Consider the following 22,606-nt stretch of genomic DNA (forward strand, 5'->3'; position numbering starts at 1 on the left):
GCACATATGCGTGTATGAACATACATACACAAACACACACACACACACTCCCCATACCTCACCATACAATACTCCAACCACACCTTGCACCCTCCCACACACAATATACAGGAGTAAGACTTTATTTTTGAGTTACTATGCAACCCCCTCTATATGCACTATGCAAACACGAATCACGACAAATATTTTTTCTAATAAAATTAAAATGTTATAGTAGGTGTTTTACTGTTAGTGTATGATTTGGTTTTTTTCTGGTTCAAAGATGGCAACCCTCCTCTTCCAAAAGGAGTATTTTTGAGGGACAAGGGGAGGGATATCTGATGGCAAAGGTCAGGGTTTGGGGGTGGGACTATTAGTCCTCATATGGTGATCAAGGGGTAGTGGCCCTCCACCCAAAATAATTACCTGCCCCTAAGTTAGAGAGAATGTACACATGACACATGGGGCAGGCTAGTATTCAAGAACTAGATTCAGTCCTTTTTTGCCTCTGAGTATTAAGCTCCAACTGATCTAAAAAGGTGGCATAAGGCAAGTAACACTTTCACCTTTAATTTAAGGTGCAGGTGACAAAAATGCACAGTATTTTAAGAATCTGATTTTTTTTTTCCCCCCTAATTAAGGCAATGATGCTTTATCTTTGAATTCAGAAAATTTAGTCCCTTTAGAGCAGTCTGATACGCCGCAACGTGAATACTGTGTGTGCTTCTGGTACCTATACCTGAAGGGTATGGGAGAACTAGGAAAGTTTCAGAGAAGCAGCCAAAATGTTGCCTGCTTTTCAGTGATGTCAGAATAAATATTAGCTTTTAATTACTAAACATAACAAGCATAACAAAGGCATCCTGCCATTTGAAAATATAATTTCCTGCTTTACAATATTGACAGAAGTTTAACTTCTTTTCTGTAATTTCTTTTGCCATCAGCTGTTGTTTGTCAAATTCAGAAGTATCTGTCCAATTTTCTACATGGATGCTTCTTCTTTTTTCCTTTACAGATAATATTTTCCATTTGTTTTGTTCTGGTCACCTGAGTAAATAAAACTTAAACTTAATCACAGAGCGCAAGTGCACCACTTTTCCTGAAGCAGACTCTAACAAGTAAACAAAAACCTCACAAACACTTCACTACAGTGCAAAATGCAAATTCTTTTTGAAAGGTCTGGGCTGCTTTGTTGTTTTCATGAACACACATAGGTTTATTTATTGGATTGCTGGATGCTGCACAATCTATTCTTTATTGTCCAGTTTTATGTTTTGTTGTGGTAAGACTTTGGAATTGTTTTATCAATTTTGCTTACCGTTAGGTAGGAAGGGAGAAATGAAACAGCTGTATAACACATCTCAAAGAATTGTCAACAGCACTAAAGTCAAAAAAGACATTATGTAACTCCCCAGCATGGAAAAAGTGATGCACAATTGTTAGAGTCTGATATGACATCAGATGTACAGTAAATTTCCCAGGGATGTGATTAAATATTAGGAATTAATATTATTTATGTAGGATTTACCCAGTGAATACATAAGTACAATTACTAAATAGTAAAGGATATTGAAATGTTGCTGAATGCTGACTTTCCAAAAGTTTTAATAAAAAAAAATCTACCACTTGAGAGGAAAGCTTCAGGACACTATTTGTCCTAGTTGGTGACATTAGGAAGATGAGACTTGGCAGCTTTAAGTGCTCTAGGGTAATGGAACTTCTGTAATAAATACTGGAGACTTCTGCTCTACAGTAATTTTCTACTACTTATTTTTCATTTCTGTTAAATCAATTGTTTATTTGTACTGTCATAGTGCCTACCCCACTGCTGTGGTTAGGTGGTAGAATCCATGTCTGCTACATTGGAGGCCTGGGTTCAGTTCCTAGTTGTGCACATAACTACAGTCATCAAGGCCCCAAATATCTGGACTCATTGTGGCCTTCGGATTTTGTCTAAACTGGGACTGGAAAGTCTGGGAAGTTTCCACTCCTCCATACTCCTGTCTAGGCATATCAGTTGAGGGTCTGGGTTGACTTCTCATGCATATAGCATGATACAGAAGGATCAGTAGTTGCCTTCCATAGTGCCTAACAAGTCTAGATGTGGACCAGGAGCCCATTTTGTTTTAAGTTGAACAAACAAGGGGAAAAGCCTTTCTTGCCCCCAGAGAACTTAGTATAACATCAGAGTCGTTAGGGATAGAAAAGTGGTAGGCTGAAAATAGTCAGTAAAGGGACTTGAAAAGAAAGACAAGTTGTTTGTGATCAGAGAAAGGGGAGGGATACAAAGAGAGATGATATTGTCAAAGTGACTGGCTAGGAAAATGATCTTTTCAGTAACATGGGTATGAGCAGAGCAAGATTACATCCATCATGGTCAGGAAAAAGGATATTGTGGTCATCAAGATATAAAATAAGTGTTCTGACTGCGTGGATAGATAGTAAAGGCTGTGTCATAGCCTAGATGTATGAGTACCTAAAAGTAGCCCTGAGTTGGAGATTGACAGCCACACTTTGGATATTTGACTGTTAAGCAGTATGGTGATTTTTTTTTAATAGCAATCGGCTAGAGATAGCAGGAATAATTTGGGGAGGAAAAGGTAAATGGTTGTGAACCTGTGTTGATGGCTATACATCCACCTGATGTCAACAAGCGAAGTGCAAACATTGTTTGGTTTTGATACCATGGAGCCTGGAGGTGGTAGTTGAACCATCATGGAAGCTGGAGGATCTGGGAAGGGAGAGAATTTGCATAAAAATGGATTAGAGAGGTAGCAGAACTAGGAGAGGACAGATCTCCGACAGCCCAGGAAGGTCAAGATTTTGTAGTCAACTGTGTTGAAAGTACCTAACAGGGCAAGGAGGATTGGCTAGATCAGGGGTGGGCAAAATGGCAGATCTGGCCAGTGACTGGATTACATTTCCCAGCAGCCCCAGCTTGCACCGCTGTGGCTGGTTTCCATGGAGACCCCAGCAGTGGTAGGGTTGTAACAGCCATGGGCCAGGGTTTCTGTGGAGACCAGCCCCAGCAGCACTGGCAGGGCACGCAGCTGGGTGTGGAGCTGCTCTGGGGCTGGGGCTGGGATTTTGCAGCTGTAATGGCATGGTCTGGAGCCAGGGCAGAGTCGTGATCCAGGCAGGGGCAGATTCAGTTGGACTGTGGCTCTGCCCATTCTGTGGACCACACTGTCACTGCCACAAGATCCCAGCTCTGGCTTGGAGCAGCTCCCTGCCTAGCTGCACACCTGCCAGTGCTGCTGGGGCCAGTCTCCATGGAAATGCTGGCCCTGTGCTGTCAGGAACCTGTCACTGCTGGAGTCTCCATGGAAACCGGCCGTGATGATGTGGGCAGTAGCTGCTGGGGAATTGAGTCTGCTGTGGGCCCGATCTGGCCTGCAGGCTGGACTTTGCCCACCCCTGGGTTCGATAGAGGTGTAATTAGAGACTTCAGTGAGTGCGGTGTCAATGGAAAGCTTGGGGAGCAAAAGAGACTGCCCTGTAATTGAAAAGGTTGTAAGATGGAATTAAAGGACAGGAAATCCAGGAAGGTAAACAGGAAATTCCATGACCTCATAAATGAAATGATAATTAGGCAAGTGGGGCAAAGGGCCAGATTTTAACAGTAGCGTAACAAGGAGTTTGTGGTGGGGGCGCAGGAGTGGAAGCACAAGTGCCGCACGTTGATTAAGGGGTGAGGTGCTGAAATGGCGGGTGGGGAGCATTGGAAAAGACTCATGTTGCTGCTTCAGCAGCCACAGGCTCAGGCTGTATGGAGTGGGGCCAGGAACCAGGTGATAACCCAGGGAGGCTCTAGGGTTCTGGCAGCTTTGTGCTTGGGAGAAAGAACATGGAGATGTTAGCAATAAAGATAGCGGGTACCCTCCCCTCCCCTGCCTCCAAATTAAAGATTTTATTTCTTTGTTTCACATGACCTTCAGTGGTGCCTGCACCTGGGGGTGGAGTGGGGGTGCAGGCAGGCGAGAGCTTTCTGTGTGTGGGAGAGAGCTTTTGCCCATGGCTGCTGGGACCCTAGAGCCACCTTGGCTCCACCCCTTGTCTCCTTCCCCCTCTCTCTGCAGCTGGAGCCCACAGCTGCCAGGACCCTAGCACCCCCTTGTCTCCATCCCCCGGGTCCTTGACACCACCCGGAGCTTGTAGCTGCTCAGGGCACAAACCCTACCAGGTATGCTTCTGCCCCTTCCCCTCTCCCACCCTTCCTCCCCTCACTTTGCTCTGCCTGGGATGCCAAAGTAACTTGATACACCTCTGGATTTTTAAGATGGGGAAAGTCAAGGTACGGGGGAGGCTGGGGTGGGAAAGCATGCTTGTATTGTGAGGGGAAGGAGCAAGAGATTGATAAATACTGAGAGAGAAAAGAGATTTGCAAGGTGGGCTCTTTATCAGTTTAACCATGTTAGTACAGGTAGGTTATAGTAACTTGCTGCAGTTGAAATACAAATTCATAGTTCTGATTTCAAATATCACTGAAATATAGGGCCTGCAGGAAGTTTATATTGATCCATTGCCTAACACCTGTGTTTTCCACAGTGTTGTAGCAACTGTGGAAGTATTGTGGAAAAGTGCAACCAAAATATTTTAGTGTGCTTGAAAGGTATTTACTACATGTGTTGTATTTTGTTTGTTTCTTATTCAGCACTGGTTTACTGAACTTCCTCCTGTCTTAACTTTTGAGCTCTCAAGATTTGAATTTAATCAGGCTTTGGGAAGGCCAGAGAAGATACACAACAAGTTAGAATTTCCTTCAGTTTTATATTTGGACAGGTACAGTATAATATAAGTAAAGTCTTAAAGAAAGCCTTTATAGGCAACGTCTCATGGAAATGATTAAACTTCCAGTTTTTCAGACACTAAATTATAATCAGTTATGCTCTAGAGAGAATAATTTAATTTTTAATGGTTTGTAACAACCACTTTAGGAAGTATGTGTAAATGATAAAATTGTATATATGCTCCTATTACCATGGCAGTGTTGTTTTTGACCCAGATAAATGGTTAATCCAAACAATTGTGCCTTTATACTACATGTTGCGTTACATCAGTGCATACAAAAAAAGTTGGCTGCTGTGCCTTTGTATTTAGGTAATGTATCCTGAATATAAAAACCTGGGGTATGCAACTCTGTAGAGGGTTACCAACTGCCATTTGACAGCTCTGTTCTCACGGCCAAAAAATGTGCTTTACTGGTTTATAACCACGGTGTCAAACTCAATTCAGTTGGCAGGCTGCCTTCTGTGCTTTTCAGGTACCTGTGGGCTGCACTCTGGCTTTCACATTTTAGATACTTAAGCTATGGTTCTGTTACTGCAGCCAGAGCCAGGGCAGGGCTACCCATGGGGGCAGCCTTTGCCCCAGCTCTCGTTGTCACTATGGTAGGCTCTCCCACCATGGGCAGAGCTGGGGCGAAATTCAGTGGGCTGGATGACTCGGTTCTGTACGCTGGATCTGTCCTGAGAGACTTATCTTTGATGTCCCTGGTTTGCAAGAAGGCTGTTATGCCCAGATGTGAAACATTTGGCTATTACTATGGCTGTGTTCTAACCAAATATTAAGCAGGTTGTTTGTGGGCACATGCTACTTGTGTGTCAAAATAGTTACTGTGCAGATACAATTAAAGCCATTCTTTTTATAACTGCATAAAAATAAGTATAGCAAGGAATAGTTATAAAAGCATGTTTGATATGTCAAATACAGCTCTGAGAATTGTCAACTTTTATATGCAATACATGCCAAAATATAGCTTTAAAATATACCTCTGGTTAGTAGACAGACAAATGTAAATGTTTTATTGCCTTCTGTTTTACATTACCCTTTTGATGCTTTGTAGTTGAAAGGTTTTAGTGAATAATTTTCTTACTGGGTAGTACAAGTACATAAGTGTTTGGCATAATTGCAAATTCATTTGTTACAATACAAAGAGCAGCTCATTTTCTATTTTTTTGATTTGACAGATACATGCACAAAAATAGAGAAATAACAAGAATTAAACGGGATGAGATCAAGAGGCTTAAAGAATATCTTACAGTTCTACAGCAGAGATTAGAACGGTACTAGATATGCTTGCATTTTGTTAGAATACTTAAGATTGAATTATATGTTATGCAGATATGAATAATTTCTTCCATCATTTTATATTTAAATACTTGTTCCAAACTGTTGTATGTTTCCTTTTTTTTTCTTATCCATTCTCTTTGACATGTCTGTGGAAGGCTTATTTAAGTGAAAGTTTAATGAATGCAACTTATTACAATAGACTCATTTTATTTTAATTATAATCTGCCAGAAATCCTATTTTGTTGTGAGGCATTGCATTAATACATTTTATGATTAACAGATATTTAAGCTATGGTTCTGGTCCTAAACGATTCCCCTTGGTAGATGTCCTACAGTACGCATTGGAGTTTGCATCCAGTAAACCTGTTTGCACTTCACCGGTTGATGATATTGATGCTAGTGCTCCCTCTAGTGGTACTATAACAACACAGACAATACCAAGGTAAACCCCAGGTATCATTTGTGTTTTGATCTATGTTTGTGGTTTCTGGTTTTAGTTACTCATTTTAAGAAAAATAAAGCTCATTTTAGGCAAGAAAGTGTATATATGGTATAGAGGTAGGCTAAAGGAAAATATTCTTCACTTAAAATAATTTTATGTACACTTAATAAAGATGAGTCATTTTAATCATTTCCCATAAAACCTGAGGGAGTTTAAAATGTGCTTTCCCCCACATATTTATTTGTGAATATGGTAAAAATTGTTTATAAAAAATTCTCAAACATGTCTTGCTGGCCAATTATCAAATTCAAACTAAAGCCAGAAACCATACTGTTGTCTCTGTAAAAATATTTGTGTGGAAGAAAATGTATCTCTGACAGTATTTTACAATAATGCTAACTCATCCATTTTTCCACTTCCTATGTGTGATTCCTATTTGAAAGATTAAACTTTCCTAAATGGTGCAGTATGTTTTGTTTATGAAGAGTGGCAAGTATAATTTTAAAACAAATACAAAATCTTAGCGGAAACCAGGGTAAAAACCAAGCTATCTGGAAAAATATTGTTGTAGGCATCCCAGAATTTGAACAATATGGATGTGTTGCATTACTTTAAGGTAATTTATACTTTAATTTATAACTGATCTGCACATCAAACTTATCAGTTCTACTATGCATTGCTGCCATTTAAAAAAATATCCTGAGTTAATTAGCAAGGTCACTCTTTGGCTGCTAAAGGAAAAGTCAGAATGCCCGAGAGATACTGGTTAAATTATTTCCAATTTTGTACCACAGTGAAGTCAGCAAAGTAAACAGGTATATAAACTGGGATAGGACTGTCAACAAATAAGTACTTTGATCTCAGGCTCAGATGCAGAGGTTCCAGGTCCCATTTTAGCAAAGCACTGAAGACATAGTTAACTTTAAACCTTTTGAAAAGTCTTATTGAAGTAAATGAGCCTCCACAGTGGTTAGACAAAGTTCTCAGGTGTTTTTCTGATAATTCATTACTCATCAGCAATAGAGATACTGCCCATTGATAAAACAGAAGACAGAATCTAAACAAGTAGTATTGTTTGCATGCTGGGGAAAAGTAATGCTTTGATGGGCAAGACTGTATACTGAATTTACTTAGACAAATATAAGCTTTGTAACTTTTGTACCTAGGCATAGCAACATCAAACCATGTAAGCTAGAGGAGGAAAAAAACAGTTATTAATGTTCTTTAAACTCCACAAATCACCAGACTCTCCAGCAGTGGTGTAATTAGGGCAGGACAACTGGTGCCAACTTAGAGGGTCAGGGATAGAAATAAATGTCTGTGGTGGCAACTGGAAATCAGTGCTGATGTTTCTTCTAGGAGGGACACATTTCCCCTGGGAGAAATGAAATGAATGCTTGTACGGTTGTCCATTCTACCAAGAGAACTGCAGTTCTCTCAGTAGAAATGTAATGCTTGTACGTGCCCAGATATTTTTGTCATAAGGTCAATACGTTCGTCATAAGATCAATGCATTTGTGCTCCTCCATAATGCAAATCTAGGGAGATGACATAGGCATCCTAGCTGCTGCCAAGATGGGAGAAGAACAAAAGGAAAGCAGTCTTTGAGTCTATATCCATAAAATAGAGGCTTTGTTGTTTTAATTTCTCACTGTTGCCATCAGTGGAGGCAGTGTTGGCTGACTAGTTACTAATGGAGGCAAACTGCTAAAAACTTTAGTAAATCCTAGAGGACATGATATTAAAAATGTCATTGTCCTGCTCAGTATAGGAGCTCTGTAGCTGCTAGTTCTGTTAAACTAGGTATGAAGGATGAAGTTGACTGTGGATATGACATGAGGAAGCCAGTAGTTAAACATACTAGTGCTATTAATTGACTTTAGGGTAAATTAACCACAGTAAGGCAAAATATCTATTCTTACTCTTAACTTCAGCAGTATATGTTTTGAAGTACCTTGGTTTGAGTTGATCAATTTTGCACCACTCTGTGGAGGTTCTGATTGGTTTTGAATTAAATAAACTCTGGCTCAAACAGTCCATGAAATACATTTCATGTACCATGGTAAGCTAAATTATTATGTGCTAACCTCTTTGACATACCACAAAGATATGGGAAGTCATATAATAAATCATTTTATGTTAAAAATTCTCTCAATGGATTCTGCTTCTTTATGAAGAGAATTGTTGGTTTTGAAATTTCAGTGTTCAGATAAAAAAAATAAAAATAAAACATTTACGACTTAATATTTATATTTAATTTCCAAATGACTTTGAAATATTTTTTCTAGTTTTTAGCTAGTATAACAGGATGTTTCAAGTGTCATGTTTCATGTTTTACATAAATATAGCACAACAGAGCAACAGGGGCCTTCATCTTCAGATATACCAAGCACATCTCCCATACAAAGATCAGTAATACACAAGCCATTCACACAGTCCAGGATTCCTCCTGACCTGCCAATGCATCCAGCACCAAGGCATATAACTGAAGAAGAGCTTTCAGTGCTAGAAGGCTGTTTACATCGCTGGAGGACTGAAGTAGAAAATGACACTAGAGGTACTGTCAAAATGTGTATGTAGACTGTGTAGCAGCAAACTGGAAACAGTGAAAATGCACTGATTTGGGTGGAAGAAAAACGGTGTGCTTGTATGTCAGTATTTTTCGTAACTCCTACTGCATCTTACGCTCAGAGAAATGAAGGGGGAAAAGACCCTAGTGCTAACAAACCTGTTGTCTGGCTCAGCTGGTAAAGCATTCACTTGCTCAGAACCTTGCGAATTGATGTTATGCACTACAAATTGCGCTTTCAATTTATGCAGGCATTGCAGTGCTCTGTAATTTCAAGGTAGAGAATAGAAGGGGTAGTCACAGTGCTAGACTTCTCCTGCTGCTGTACCAAAGAGCCTTCCACCTTATGTAGCTGTCAACAGTAGGGGTGTGCGAAATGAATATTTAATTCGAATTTGGCCTGAATCGGGGGACAGCGCTTCAATTCGTTGATTTGGATCACTATCCTGATTTGATTCAGCCGAATCTGAATCTGAAGATTCGATGGTGATTCTGGAGTCTTTGATTTGGCCATAGATGCAGCTTCAAATGTTTTTTCTACATACCTCGAGGTACCAGGTGCAGCTCGTGAACGCTGCAATGGTGGGGTGGATGGAGCGTCCCACAGGAGTGTGGGGGGAGGGGAGGCTGCATGCTCGGCAGAGAACCCAGAATTGGACTGGAACTACTTCTGGGGCACTTCCAGGTCCATCACCGAGTGCATGGGGGACTGTGTCCTCCCCCCGCACCTCCTGGTTCAGCTGTTGGCCGCAGGAGAACCCCAGGTGCTCCCCCAGACACGGGAGGCACCAGTTGCTGAGGCAGGGGGTCCCCTGTGAACTCCCCGGTGGATCCAGAAGTGGAACAAAAGTGCTTCTGGTCCAGTTCCAGGTCCATGGCCGAGTGTGCTGGGGGACCCGTCCACGGTCCTGTGGGATGCTCCATCCGCCCCACCATTGCAGCATTTGTGAGCCACCTGGTACCTTGAGGTATATAGAAAAAACATTTAAAGCTGTTTATGTCCGAATCATCGAATCTCTCCGAATCAGTTTGGAGGGTTCCGATTCAATTCGGAGAGATTAAAGGGTCTCCTGATTCTATTCGGATTTAGAGATTTGGTCAACAAATTTGGCCAAATCTCCACTGAATCAAATCAGTGAATGAAGCTTTCTACAGCCCTTGTCAACAGTGACTATGGTGTAGGTTATTTACAGTTGCAGTCCACGTGCTTGGGAGAGCTCAGGCACCTTTGTGTGTTTGGGGAACAAGAAAGGGCACTGGTTTCATGAACAAAACTGTGAGGAAGATGTAGCCCATACAGGGGCTGATTTTATTAAACTAGGTGCAGGTGTTCAGGGAAGCAATTTTTAGCTCCTTGACCCCTTGCTCCACCCAAGAGAGAGACATTTCCCCCTCTCAACAGACCAACTAACCCTCCTTCCTCTCCATCCCACAAGCTGTTCCCACAGCTGGTTTTACCAGTATTTGCTGGTGCTGGGAGCCAAGGAAGTAAGTCAGGTTTGGGGGATGTGCAGGTGGGATTCAGGGAGTTTGTCTGGGGTGGGGTGGACAGGGGACAAAAAATAGTTCCTGGGATGGTGGAGAGAGCCAACCCATTCTACCAACTGCCCTGCTATGTGGCCACCAGCTGCCCCCCAATACTCCCACCCTGACTTACTTAAGTCAAGTTCTCAGGACCAGTGAATGCTGGTAGAACCGGCCCTGGGAGCAGTTTGCAGGATAGGGGGCAGTTTAGTTGCATTAGTAGTGCGGGGGAGCTGGTAGGGTCCAGGGCCTTTGGGGAATTTGGAGAGCCTCTCCAAACCGGCCAACTCTCACCCCAGATCCCTTTCAGCCTCTTCTGTGAGCCCTGATTACCACTCCGCAGCTCTCTAACTCCCCCGCTAGTCCTCCTCCATCACAAATTACCTTAGGTCAGATGGCAATTTTTAACTCAATCTAACCTACCCCTAACCTCTCCAGCTACATACCCTCCCCAGGTATATACCCTTAGAGAGCAAACTGAGCCCTCTCTTGAATTATACTATTCACACTGAAGTCAGAGAAGTTGCAGCATTTAGCACATAAGCAATTAAAATATTATTTTGCAAAAATGTGAAATATCAACCCTTAGTTGAGTCTTTAAATTATTAAAACAAGAAATTGTGGCTTATTGAACAAGTATATAGAACACTAACAGTATTAAAGAAATAACTTCTTTTTCTCCTTCCCTTAGACTTGCAGGAAAGCATATCTAGAATACATCGGACAATTGAATTGATGTACTCTGACAAATCAATGGTTCAAGTGAGTAAAGTTTCTGCATGGTTAATATAGATAGGGGGTTTTTTTGGTTTCATTAAAAGAGATCTCTGGAATTCTAAGAGGCTTAAAGAGAGGAATGATGGTTGGAGATATTTTATCTGAGGATCACAAGATAATAAGCTTTAATTGAACACCAGAGCATCAGAGAGAGCATTTTTAAGTATTTTAAGTATTTTAGTTCTGGCCATGCAAGTCTGTGGCAAAACCCAAAACAGATTCTTGTCTGCTCAGCTGAGTTGAATTGAACTCCATGCTACAATTTTAGTTGAACTTAATAGAATCTTCTCAGGCTGCCCAGTGAAGGTCTTCAACTATGATGAAATATAAGAAAAATATATTATTGGCCAGATCTTATTCTACCTAGTAGGCACCAAAATGTGATCTTCTACCTTCCTCAAGTCCATGAAAAAGCTTTAATTCAAAACTGTTAATTCCTCCTGGCTACTTTTTTGTGATTTAGTTTTAAGGCCAAGTTACAAAAAATAGATTTTTTTTTTCCAGGAACTCAAACAGGGTGTTATATTATTAGTCATTTAAGAAGAAAGAGGGGAAAAAATAATTTCTTCTGGGTGTCTAATAACATGTGGAGCAGGATCTGCCCTTATATCTATTTCACCATTTCTTTTTCATTTGATTTGAACATTCTTCATTAAGATGTAAGATTTCACTCCTATTTGGTTAAGCACTACTGAACCTTCTGGCACCATCCAAGTGCATCCCTATTAAATGGCCATGTACTTCAGTCATGTCAATTAACTGTTAGCCATAGCCTTTATTCTTATTAAATTAAACCATTTTCCTGGGACAATCTCCTAATGAAGTGATAGTTTTTTGTATAGAAGTGACTTGTGTAGTCATCTTGTGCCCATGAACACTTTTTTATTTAGTAGGTTTTACCCTATTTACTTGCAAACACTATGCACTTTACCCCAAAAATGAGCCCTTAAAAACTTAGATCCATGTCTTAAGCAGGGCAGATGATTTTTCTTTACTGCAGTAGAAGTACAGAGGAATATAAGCAGGGAGACACTACTGCAGGAAGGCTGCCAGCTTCAACAGCTGCCAGCCTCAGGGAAGGCAGGAAGGTGCAAAAGTCACCCTTCAGGGTCAGCGCTGCAGTATTGACACTCTTGCACAGCCACAGCTACTGTAGTCAGGATAACCTGCAGCCAGCATTCAGTCATGACTGGGAGATCTTGTTTTCTTCATTCTGCCTTTCCAAAACAAGGTGCCCATCTAATTTTGGAGTGGGGGGAGGGTATTGGAGGAAAATGTGGTATTAGTGCTGTCCGTAAATGTAAGGATATATAGGGAAAGAAATATATATTTAAATATAATAAATGTATGGGGCAAGGTTATATCCTAAACAAGATGTGAGCATGCCAAGTTGAGGAGAGTTAAAGGAGGGACATGGGTGGCATCCAAAATACTACCTACTGGAACATCTCATTTCTCAGTATTTCAAGACCTTCCATCTTCAAGAAAGAAATACAGGCATACCTCGGAGATATTGCGGGTTCGGTTCCAGACCACCGCAATAAAGCGAATATCTCAATAAAGCGAGTCACACGAATTTTTTGGTTTCCCAGTGCATATAAAAGTTATGTTTCCACTATACTGTAGTCTATTAAGTGTGCAATAGCATTATGTCTAAAAAAACAATGTACATACCTTAATTAAAAAATACTTTATTGCTAAAAAATGCTAACTGATGGAAAAACGGCACCAATAGACTTGCTCGACGCAGGGTTGCCACAAAGCTTCAATTTGTAAAAAACACAATATCTGCGAAGTGCAATAAAGCGAAGCGCAAAAAAACAAGGTATGCCTGTAAAAACATTTTGGATTACAGTTTAGGAGAATCTTTTTGATGAGGGAGGCTGCTTCCATGGTGGTGGTCTATGCAATGATACAAAAGCCCTTTTGTAGTATGCTTGCAGTTGCACAGCTAAAGTTTGGGAAGAAGGCTGGAACCATTTTGGGGGCACCTTTCCCAAAGGTATGCGTCTTCTCTCCCAAAGCCTCTAAAGAGAGCATGGGAATTGCCACATCAACTCAGTCTACCTTGTCAATTATCCAGTCCACAGTGTAGTCCAAAGATGGCCAACCTGTGGCACAAGAGCCACAAGTGGTACGGGCACCCTTTGTGCAGCATGCAGCAGATTGGGGAGGAAGCACAACTTAAAGTACTAGATTTGGCATGTAACTCAAGGCAGAGAAGCAGATTGGGCAGGGAACACAGGACAAGAAGCAGGAAGCAAAGCAGCTGATTAGAAAGGGAGCACAGAACAGCAAATCGGGGGGAAGAAGTTCAGAGTAGCACTTAGGAAGTGTGAAGGGCTAATTTGTAGTGCACTGCCAAAAAAGTTTGCTGCCCTTTTCAAAGGAAGGTGGAGGAAACAATGTAATTGTCATTTGTGGGATTTGTTGTCCCTAGAAAAATATTCTTTCTAACCCTGGATATTTAGAAGATGGCATGTGATAATAAAATAATAATAATAACAACTTAGTACTGTAGACCCTAGAGGTCCTTGGCTGCCTTCATTATCTTCATCCATTCCCATCTGTTGTGTACTTTTATTCTGTAGTTATCTGCATTTAATTTCTGTAAGTCTGACTCTATATCCTCCAGCCATCTTTGCCTTAGTTGTCCAGATGGCCTTCTCCCCTCTGGCACGTAAATGTCCTGCTTTGCTTTTGCTTCCTGCCCTTCCTCCTGCTGTGCTGCCTGTCCCCTTCCTAATCTGCCTATGCCACTCCTCGCACCTCTGTAATAGATAAGGGCACTTCAAACCGGATACTAAATGTTTTGGGCAGATCTGCTCATAGAGAGCTTGCCTTAAACTTTCTCCCTGCAGACATTTTTTTTAAGGTTTATGATATAACAAGGAAATTACAGTCTAGATGCCATCTAGCAGTATATTTTTTGTTATCTGAGGACTTGGCCATATGTGAAAATTTCTGTTTTTTGGGGTTGTTAGTAGTAAATATGGTCCTGGACATTACCATAAACTGTATCTTACTGGAGGGCTTGGTGGCAACATGGTGAAGCTACTCATGGCAGGGTAGCTCTATAAGATGCCACAGTGTTGCAGTCTCCAGAGTAAGGCAAGAATAGGGTTCTTCAGAACCGTAGCTCCGCTGCCTTACGGGTACTCCTTGATTGGAACAAGACTAAAGGACACAACCCTGACAGAAATGCACCCTCACTAAGGCATTAGGCAATCAGCAGCAGCTCTAATCTGTTGCTATCTGTAAGAAGCTACAACCATTGAGGTACCTAACTTCTAGACTCAGTCTGGCCTTTGGACTCTGTCTCAGTGGTCTAAAGGTGGGGGTGGTAGATCTAGGGTGGGCTCCATACACTTTCCTAGACATGTGCACTGAAGGTCTTGGTGTGATGGCACGTAGACCTCTAGAGGATCAGTGGTTGCCAAGACAAGTAGTACATGAAATGGTCATCTCTGAGGCTGTCTTCAATCATTTAACCAGAATTTTAAATGACCTATAGTCTCCATGTTGTATTGCTGTCACATGATTTCTATGACATGATGCAACACTTGACAAGTTATTTTACTTCCGGATGGCTAGAATTTAATTAGTCAGGAAATTTATATGTTGAGTTAATAGAGCTATTCACCTAAGGTAAAACTGCTTGTGTTTAATAGAGATTTCATGAGGCATTTTGGATCAGAATAGGTAACTCTATGAATTTAGAAAGATGAAAATGCCATATTGATTTGTTAATACCTGATGAGCTACTGTGCTTAGGTATTTATTTGGAAGCACTGTTATGTGCATTCTTTAATTACAGAACTCTTTGTAGCCCCCCAGCATACCAAACCTTCATGTTATATAAACATAGAAGATTATAGCTGAAAGGGACCTCAGGTTATCTAATACAACCCCCTGCTCAGAGCAGGACCATCCCCAACTAGGTCATCTCAGCCAAGGTTTTGTCTATCCAGGTCTTATAAATCTCCCAAGGATGGAGGTGTAGAAGAAAGTAGCCCATCACAATTCCAGGTAACGGTTCTCTTGACTGCCCTAGTACGTTGTAGAGATGGCAGATCCTTATAAACTGATGCAGCTGTTGATTTTACAGTCTAGGTCTGAAGTGTGTGTGTATACTATGTGCACGCACACGCACACCCCCCTGTGTGTCTGTGTAATATATATGATATAATGTGTGTGCGAAATGGGCTGTATTTGATTTGGACTTGGCCCGAATTGGGGGACAGTGATTTGATTTGTTGATTCGGATCCCTGTCCCAATTCAGGTCAGCCAGATATGAGGATTCGGAGAATCAGCAATTCAGCCATAGACACAGCTTTAAATGTTTTTATTACATACCTCAAGATACCATGGGGGGGCCCATAAACGCTGAGATGATGGGGCAGATGAAGCATCCCACTGGAGTGTGGTAGGGGAGGCCCTGCATTCTTGGCAGCGGACCCAGAAGTGCTTCTGGCTCACTTCCAGGTCTGCTGCCAAGTGTGCAGGGGACCCTCCCCCGCACTCCCATGGGTTGTTCCATCTGTCCCACCATCTCAGCGTTCACAAGCTGCCTGGTACCTTGAGGTAGGTAGAAAAAACTTTTAAAGCTGTGTCTATATGTCTGAATCATCAAATGTCTCCAGATTGATTTAGAAGGTTCCAATTTGATTCAGAGAGATTAAAGGGTCTCCTGATTCAATTTGGATTCAGAGATTTGGCTGCTGAATCTCTTCCGAATCAAACTGGCGACCGAAGCTTCACACAGCCCAGGTGTGTGTAGGTGTGTGTGTCTTTGTTATCTTTTTGGATATGAGGCTGTTTTTCTCTTGTTCTTCTGATAATGGGAACTATTTCTATTTGCTACAGTCCATGCTTTTTAGGTCATTGAGATTTGAGAAGTTCTCAGATCCCATAAAATTGATTTATTTGGAAAGATAGAAACATTGTAGTTGCTGGGGTTTTTTGTGTTTCTATAACCACTTCTAATTACTGCACTTTTTAATTTGTAAACCAATGGTTCCCAAAGTTTTGCCCCTGAAGGGCCATTTAAAAGGGGCAGTGATCAGATGGTAGGTCACATCTACCCAAGTGGCAGGGCACATCAAAGGGGTTCATGGGCTGCTTTGGGAAACCCCTGATCTAAATGTGTGTGTGTGTGTGTGTGTGTGAGACGGCTTTTGTTCCTGTGGGATTTTATTCTCTGCCCTTGTACCCAGGCCTGAAAAAGTTTGCCTTATACCTAGTGTCCTACTCTGCCTAAAGAACAGAGTGGTTAGCCATAGTTGTCATCCAAAACCGTAGGTAATCTTGATAATCTGAAGTCAGGTTATCCCATGGCTTGAAGTTAAAGACATAGATTTTTCATTTTACTCAATATTTTATGGGAAGACAACATAGAAAGCAGAGGAGAGGTTTGATAAGTATGCATTGCTGAGTCTTAATTTTCCTAAAGGCTGATAACTTCATGCCCAGGCAGACTGCATTACTGTAGTCCTGACACGCATGTATATGGCAGGCAGACCATTTTGTGATACAGAATGTATTTTTTAGCGTGTAACTTGCAGGCACTCCTACATTGGAGCTTATTATCAAGCACATTGCCACTGGACTTGTATAGAAACCTGCATCAGTTACTTGTGTAAGCTCAGCCAAGAAGGTACTGCCATGGTTATGAAGTCTTCAAAACAGCCGAAATGGCAAACTGTATTCAGCTCCAACTAGATACGTGAAACTTTAAATGCACAATAGACAAATTCTGCTGCCCATAAGCACAGCAGTCAAAAACCATGCTAATGTGCAACAGAATTAGTTTACTGTTCATTAGCATCACAAAAAAGTGTGCGCTGGCACTACTGCGCAGCAGCACTGATTATGGTACATTGTTAGTACTTGTTGTCACTAAACTTAATGCTCCATAATTACAGCACATTAATGAATATGTAGATGCTCTCAGTGAGTCCTCTTGGATGGCATCTTTAAGCACGTGACTCCAAGTTGCTTGATTAGTTTATTTATTGGCTATATGTAAGTATGAGATAGGACCAAAGAGAAATGGTGTCCCAAATGGCTTTAACTTATGCCATGGATTTAAACTTGTAGGTACTCAAATACTCCATTCAATTTCCATTATTTTTTAACCACGTCAGTATTTTTGTGATGCTGCTAGCTATGTTCTAGAAGTGGAAATGAAGTGGTATGGAAAGGGTTATTCAATATTGGGAGGTTCCTTTCTGTTGATGGGTTAAACTTGTTACGCACATGGGTAGTTACCAACTCAAAAGCTTAGTGCCAATATCCTACCAAGAGTGTTGCTACATACTGTTAATTGCTGTTGATATAATAGCTTATTGAGAGGCATTGCTGCAGGTACAGGGTTTAGCTGTTAGAGCTCAGTATCACTCCATTAATAGATGTCTGCAATTAACGTTCCTGGAAACTCAGACTAGACCGTTCTGCCAGCCAGTTCATCAGAGTTAGAGAAAGATTGAAGTTGACCCAATTAAATTAAATATTAAATAAAATAAAATATAAACCCCCTCAGCTTGTCTTTTTCTCTTGGTTGTAGTGCGCTATTTGAAAATGAAGAAAGCTTCCCGGAAAGGCTATGGGGACTCTCCTGATGAGTCTTTTAAATCAAAATCTATATATCTATGTTGATTTTTATAAAAAGCTTTCAATCTAGCTTAGTAATTCAGCTGTTATAACAACGTGCTGTCACCCACAGGGCAGTGTATGGCCAGGGTCTCTCTCTTCTCTGACTCTCATTTGCAGAAGTCATGTTCTGCTTTGGGGATGGCAAAAAACTTTCACCGTGGGTTCCTGCTGGCTGGGTGTGGAGCAGCTTTCCAGTTTCAGGGATGATTGCATAACTTTATTGTTTAAAGTAAGTGAGGGTGGTAGTCCAGAAAAATTGGGCTGTAGTCTTAGCAAGACAAACCCAGTTAAAATAACCTGTGAAAAGACTTGTGCTATTGTCATTGGTTTTATGATAGTCAAATACTACATGCAAATCTTTGTGTTGCAAAAAATGTTTGGAGATATTTTAAAAAGATATCAAATATACTTTGCCTGCAAAGAACTTCACCTTGCAAGTTGGATAGTAATAGCAATGGGTCTGAAAAACAGCTTTAGTTTTTAATAGTAGCCAGGCTCATTAGCACTGGAGCATTTTATGAATGGTATGTGGATCTTTCCCTTCTGTTGTACTCCTTGCATAGGACTACAGATTATAGCCATTCAGTAACATCTTCAGTCCTTTAAAAAAAAAAAACCAACCAAGCAAACAGATTGCAACCTTGTAATAAGGGTGTTGCTCATTTCTGCTGTTTTCACTGAATTAACCCAGGAGTTGTACGCATTAAAAAGGGTATATATCTTTGTTTTTACTTGTATAAACTTCTAAGGGAAAGTAGATCAGTTCCTCATCTCTCTTATTATTTCTAGTACTCCCCCTCTACGGCAGAAAATCTAATATTTATCCCAGAAGATTTTGCTCTCTATTCATCTTGAGTATCTTTGAGTTGCTCACACTTAGTTACTTGTTTCATTCTTATGTCCTGCTGAGCCTAATGACCAAGACAAACCAAGCATTGTATAACTTTTCCTAGGAAGTGACATTTTGTCTTTATTCGGAGGTTTTGGGAGAAGATACTTTCTGTTGTCTTATAGGTTAAGAGATTAATGCTTGGAGAAATGATTAATTTACATCAGTGATCAATCATCAAACAGGATGCTGTGACTCCCTGAAGTGTCCTTATATCCTTTCAAGGATGTGCGGCGTCAGTGCCACACAATTTTAGCTCAGTTATGTGTGCAAACATGGGAGACTTTTACATGTGCTCTGATGCATTCTTATTAGAAGGTGTCAGAACAGACTTGTTTTCATTGGAACGCTTCAGTGTGCTGTACCATGTCTTATATTCAGCGTCCCTGTGTTTCAAAATGGTGGCAGGGGCACTTTAACTAAAACTCATCAAACAAGCTTTAGCTAAAGTGCCTCTACCACCATTTCGAAGCACAGGACATTGAATGCAGAAGATGCTGCGGTTGTTTTAATTACAGCAGCTCCCAAGAACCACTCTAATTAAAACACTGACTTCATGCCCCTTGGGCAGGAGGTTGGACCTGACAATCTTGCAAGGTCCCTTCCAGCCCTAATGTTTATGAATCTATGAATCTCTCCCTCACCCTGGAACACATGTATAGGTGTCCATGATTTACAAGATAAACAAGGAGATTTCAAATAGTAATCCATAGTTAAAACATTCCAACCTGTTATTGTCTTGCTTTCTTTGCAAGAGATGAACTGCTCTTTTACTTTTCTGTCATCAAAAAAACAAATGAAAACTAAGAGCTGGCATTAGGGGTGCCTGGTGACAAATGAAGTTGAGAACCACTGGTTCACCTAGTATGTTAGTGATACAGTCTTTGTGATCATAAAAGATGGAATTCAAAATCTGAGACACGTTTGATTAATTGTCTTTGCTGTATTTAGGTTACAGAAAGCTTTGGTTTTTATTTCAAGAAATATACTATTTCTGTTTTGTAGCTTGTGATCTTTTAAATTGTATTCCGTTAAAAAAAAGTCGAAGTAAAATCTAGGGAAGGCAACCTTCAAAATTATGTGAAATAGAAAATTGACTCATGATCAGCAGCTATTGTGCAAAGTTGCAGACTTCTTTCCTGAATGCTCCAGTAGCACATGATTCACTGTAGATGAGTAGTATCTGTTGGAGCTAGCTTAATATGTCATAGAATTTGGACAGCCCTGTCCTATACAAAGTGACCCAAAACTGCACCCTACACAGGTCACATCATCTGGGGCTATATTAGTGCAAGCTGTGGTCCCCAACCCAACCCCATCCCACCACTGTATTGCATACTTGAACAAACAGCACCTCACCCCAGCTCATCTGCAATGCAGCAAATGAGTTGGGGGCAGTGGGTAGAGGCAGACTCAGGCTATCCCAGCACCATGGGCTGCAATTCTCACTGCTCCCTGGGACTGGCACAGGAAGCAGAAGTCTTAGAGGAAGCCTGGCTGCTGCTGCTGCAGCTGTAACAGCAGAAGTAGCAGTTGGGTGGGAGCAAATTAACCCTTCACAGGCCTCATGTGGCCTATGGACTGCCAGTTCACAACTGTGGTTATAGTATACAACAGTAGTTCAGAGTCTTTCTGCTTAATCATGTTGCTTCACTTAGTCTTGTCCCTGTTTCTTGCCTTCTTTTTTTTTCCCTTTATCTTTATGTGCTTCTTTAACCACTAACCATTTGCTTCTATTGATTAACTGATGATAAGAACATTTGGGTTACATTTTCTTTCCATTTTTAGGTTCCTTATCGATTACATGCTGTGCTAGTTCATGAAGGCCAAGCTAATGCAGGACACTACTGGGCATACATTTATGACCACCACCAGAGGCGATGGATGAAATACAATGATATTTCGGTGACAAAGTCAACTTGGGAAGAGCTGGAACGTGACTCTTTTGGTGGCTACAGAAATGCCAGTGCATACTGTTTAATGTATATTAACGATAAGGAGCAATACTTGATGCAAGGTAATATCATGGATATATATTCAGTATAAAATTAAATTATGTAACGTAGTGCTAATGGTAGAATTTCTGTTGGAATGATTTCCGTATCTTTGAACAAATAGTGAATGGTGAAATGTCATGTTATGCTCAGAAATATCAAGCTATATTTTTCTAGCTTACAAACTTTTGACTAGGAAAAATCACTGATTAAAAACAGTTCAGTATTATTAATATAATTAAATAAAATTTTGCAAAATGGAGGCAGTATGGTTCAGGCAAGACGATAGATTCCCATTCTAGAATTGTGTTACACCACAACCAGAGAATAAAACCACATGTTTAATTACTGAAAGCTGTAAAATAGCTCACTTCTGAAATATGCTCTAAGGAACATTGTCTTGCCTTCATCCACTTTAAAAATCTTGATAAACTTTGATGGGATGTGGAAAACTTTTTGCTGTAGTGTACTGAAATAATGACATAGATATTTAGCTAACGACATTTTAGCAAAGTCTTACAAAAACTCATCAAAACACAGAAATGAACGGTTTAAGAATTGTGTCTTCAGATCACATTCTTGGAAAAATGTCCATCACCTCTATGATTTCATACTCTGCTGCAAAATAGTGACCATTGAGTTGCGTTTTTATGCTGTCTCAGACACAAATAGTTGATAGAAAGGTATATTACAGAATGCAGCTATAATAACCCATGTTCCCTTCCTGTCCACCACAGGAAGGACATCTTTAACTAGAATGGACTGTGGGGGATGATCTACGTGTTCCTCAATTTTTTTTTCCGTCCTTTATTTTAAAATTAGTTTTTAGTGCTGTGTGAAATTTTGGCAGCTGTTCTGTTTCAGAGGTGTTTCGGTGCCTGTAACACTGATTCCAGAAAGAAACGGAAGGCTCTGAAACATTTCTGAAACTAAACAAAACCATCCAAAACGTTTCGGAAATGTTTTGGAATGTTTTAGATGCACCCCCCAGGAATAGTCTGGCACAGCCCCGCAGCCCTCCTTTTAAAGCGCCAGAGGGCCTGGGCTGGGCAGAGCAGCCATGGGAGCTTCTCCTGCAGCTCCCCCTGCCTAGGGAGAGGTAGGCACAGCCAGAGGAGCCGTGGGAGAAGCCCCAGTGGCTGCCTTGCCCAGCCCTGGCCCTGGCCTCCTGGCAGTTCAAAAAAAAAAAGAGTCCCTCACTCATGGGCTGCAGCAGCAGTGATCAGGGCCTGTGAGGGCTCATGGCAGAGCCCCTTCCCCACCTCCCCCCATGCAGCATGGGGCAGCAGGGATTTCCCCCCCACACACCTGTGTTTGGCACCTGCACAGCAGCTGCCCCGTGGCATGGGTGCAGTGTGGTTTGGCAGGGTGCCATGCACTCTGGGAGCTGGGGCTGCTGTGGCTGAGCAATGCCGGGCTTCGACTGATGTGTGGAGCCGCCCCAGCTCCCAGTGTGGTGCCCTGATAAACCACACTGCACCTGTGCAATGTGACAGCTGCTGTGCAGGTGCCAAGCAGGAAGGGTGAGCCCCACTGCCTCCCACTACCCTGCGCTGCATGGGGGGAGACGCTGCCACAAGACCTTAGAGGCCAAATTGCTGCTGCTGCAGCAGATGAGTGCAGGGCATTTTTTTTTTTGTTGGGGGATGGGGGGTTGTTTTGTTTGGTGCTGGGAGACTGGGGCTGGGACGACTATGGGGGCCTC

The 22,606-nt window shown here is 41.4% G+C and overlaps 1 protein-coding gene across 1 annotated transcript in view; it reads left to right on the plus strand.

Moving 5' to 3' along the window:
* Positions 1 to 22,606, plus strand: part of USP25 (ubiquitin specific peptidase 25) — a 157,320-nt gene that overhangs the window by 101,704 nt on the left and 33,010 nt on the right. The window contains exons 13-18 of the mRNA XM_019557104.1: positions 4,634 to 4,761; positions 5,949 to 6,044; positions 6,332 to 6,493; positions 8,842 to 9,050; positions 11,278 to 11,348; positions 20,696 to 20,924. Coding sequence (XP_019412649.1) covers positions 4,634 to 4,761; positions 5,949 to 6,044; positions 6,332 to 6,493; positions 8,842 to 9,050; positions 11,278 to 11,348; positions 20,696 to 20,924 — 895 coding nt within the window. The remainder of the gene's footprint in view (positions 1 to 4,633; positions 4,762 to 5,948; positions 6,045 to 6,331; positions 6,494 to 8,841; positions 9,051 to 11,277; positions 11,349 to 20,695; positions 20,925 to 22,606) is intronic.

The sequence above is a fragment of the Crocodylus porosus genome, unplaced genomic scaffold (assembly GCF_001723895.1).
Source record: "Crocodylus porosus isolate Cpor-Errol unplaced genomic scaffold, CroPor_comp1, whole genome shotgun sequence".
NCBI lineage: Eukaryota > Metazoa > Chordata > Crocodylia > Crocodylidae > Crocodylus > Crocodylus porosus.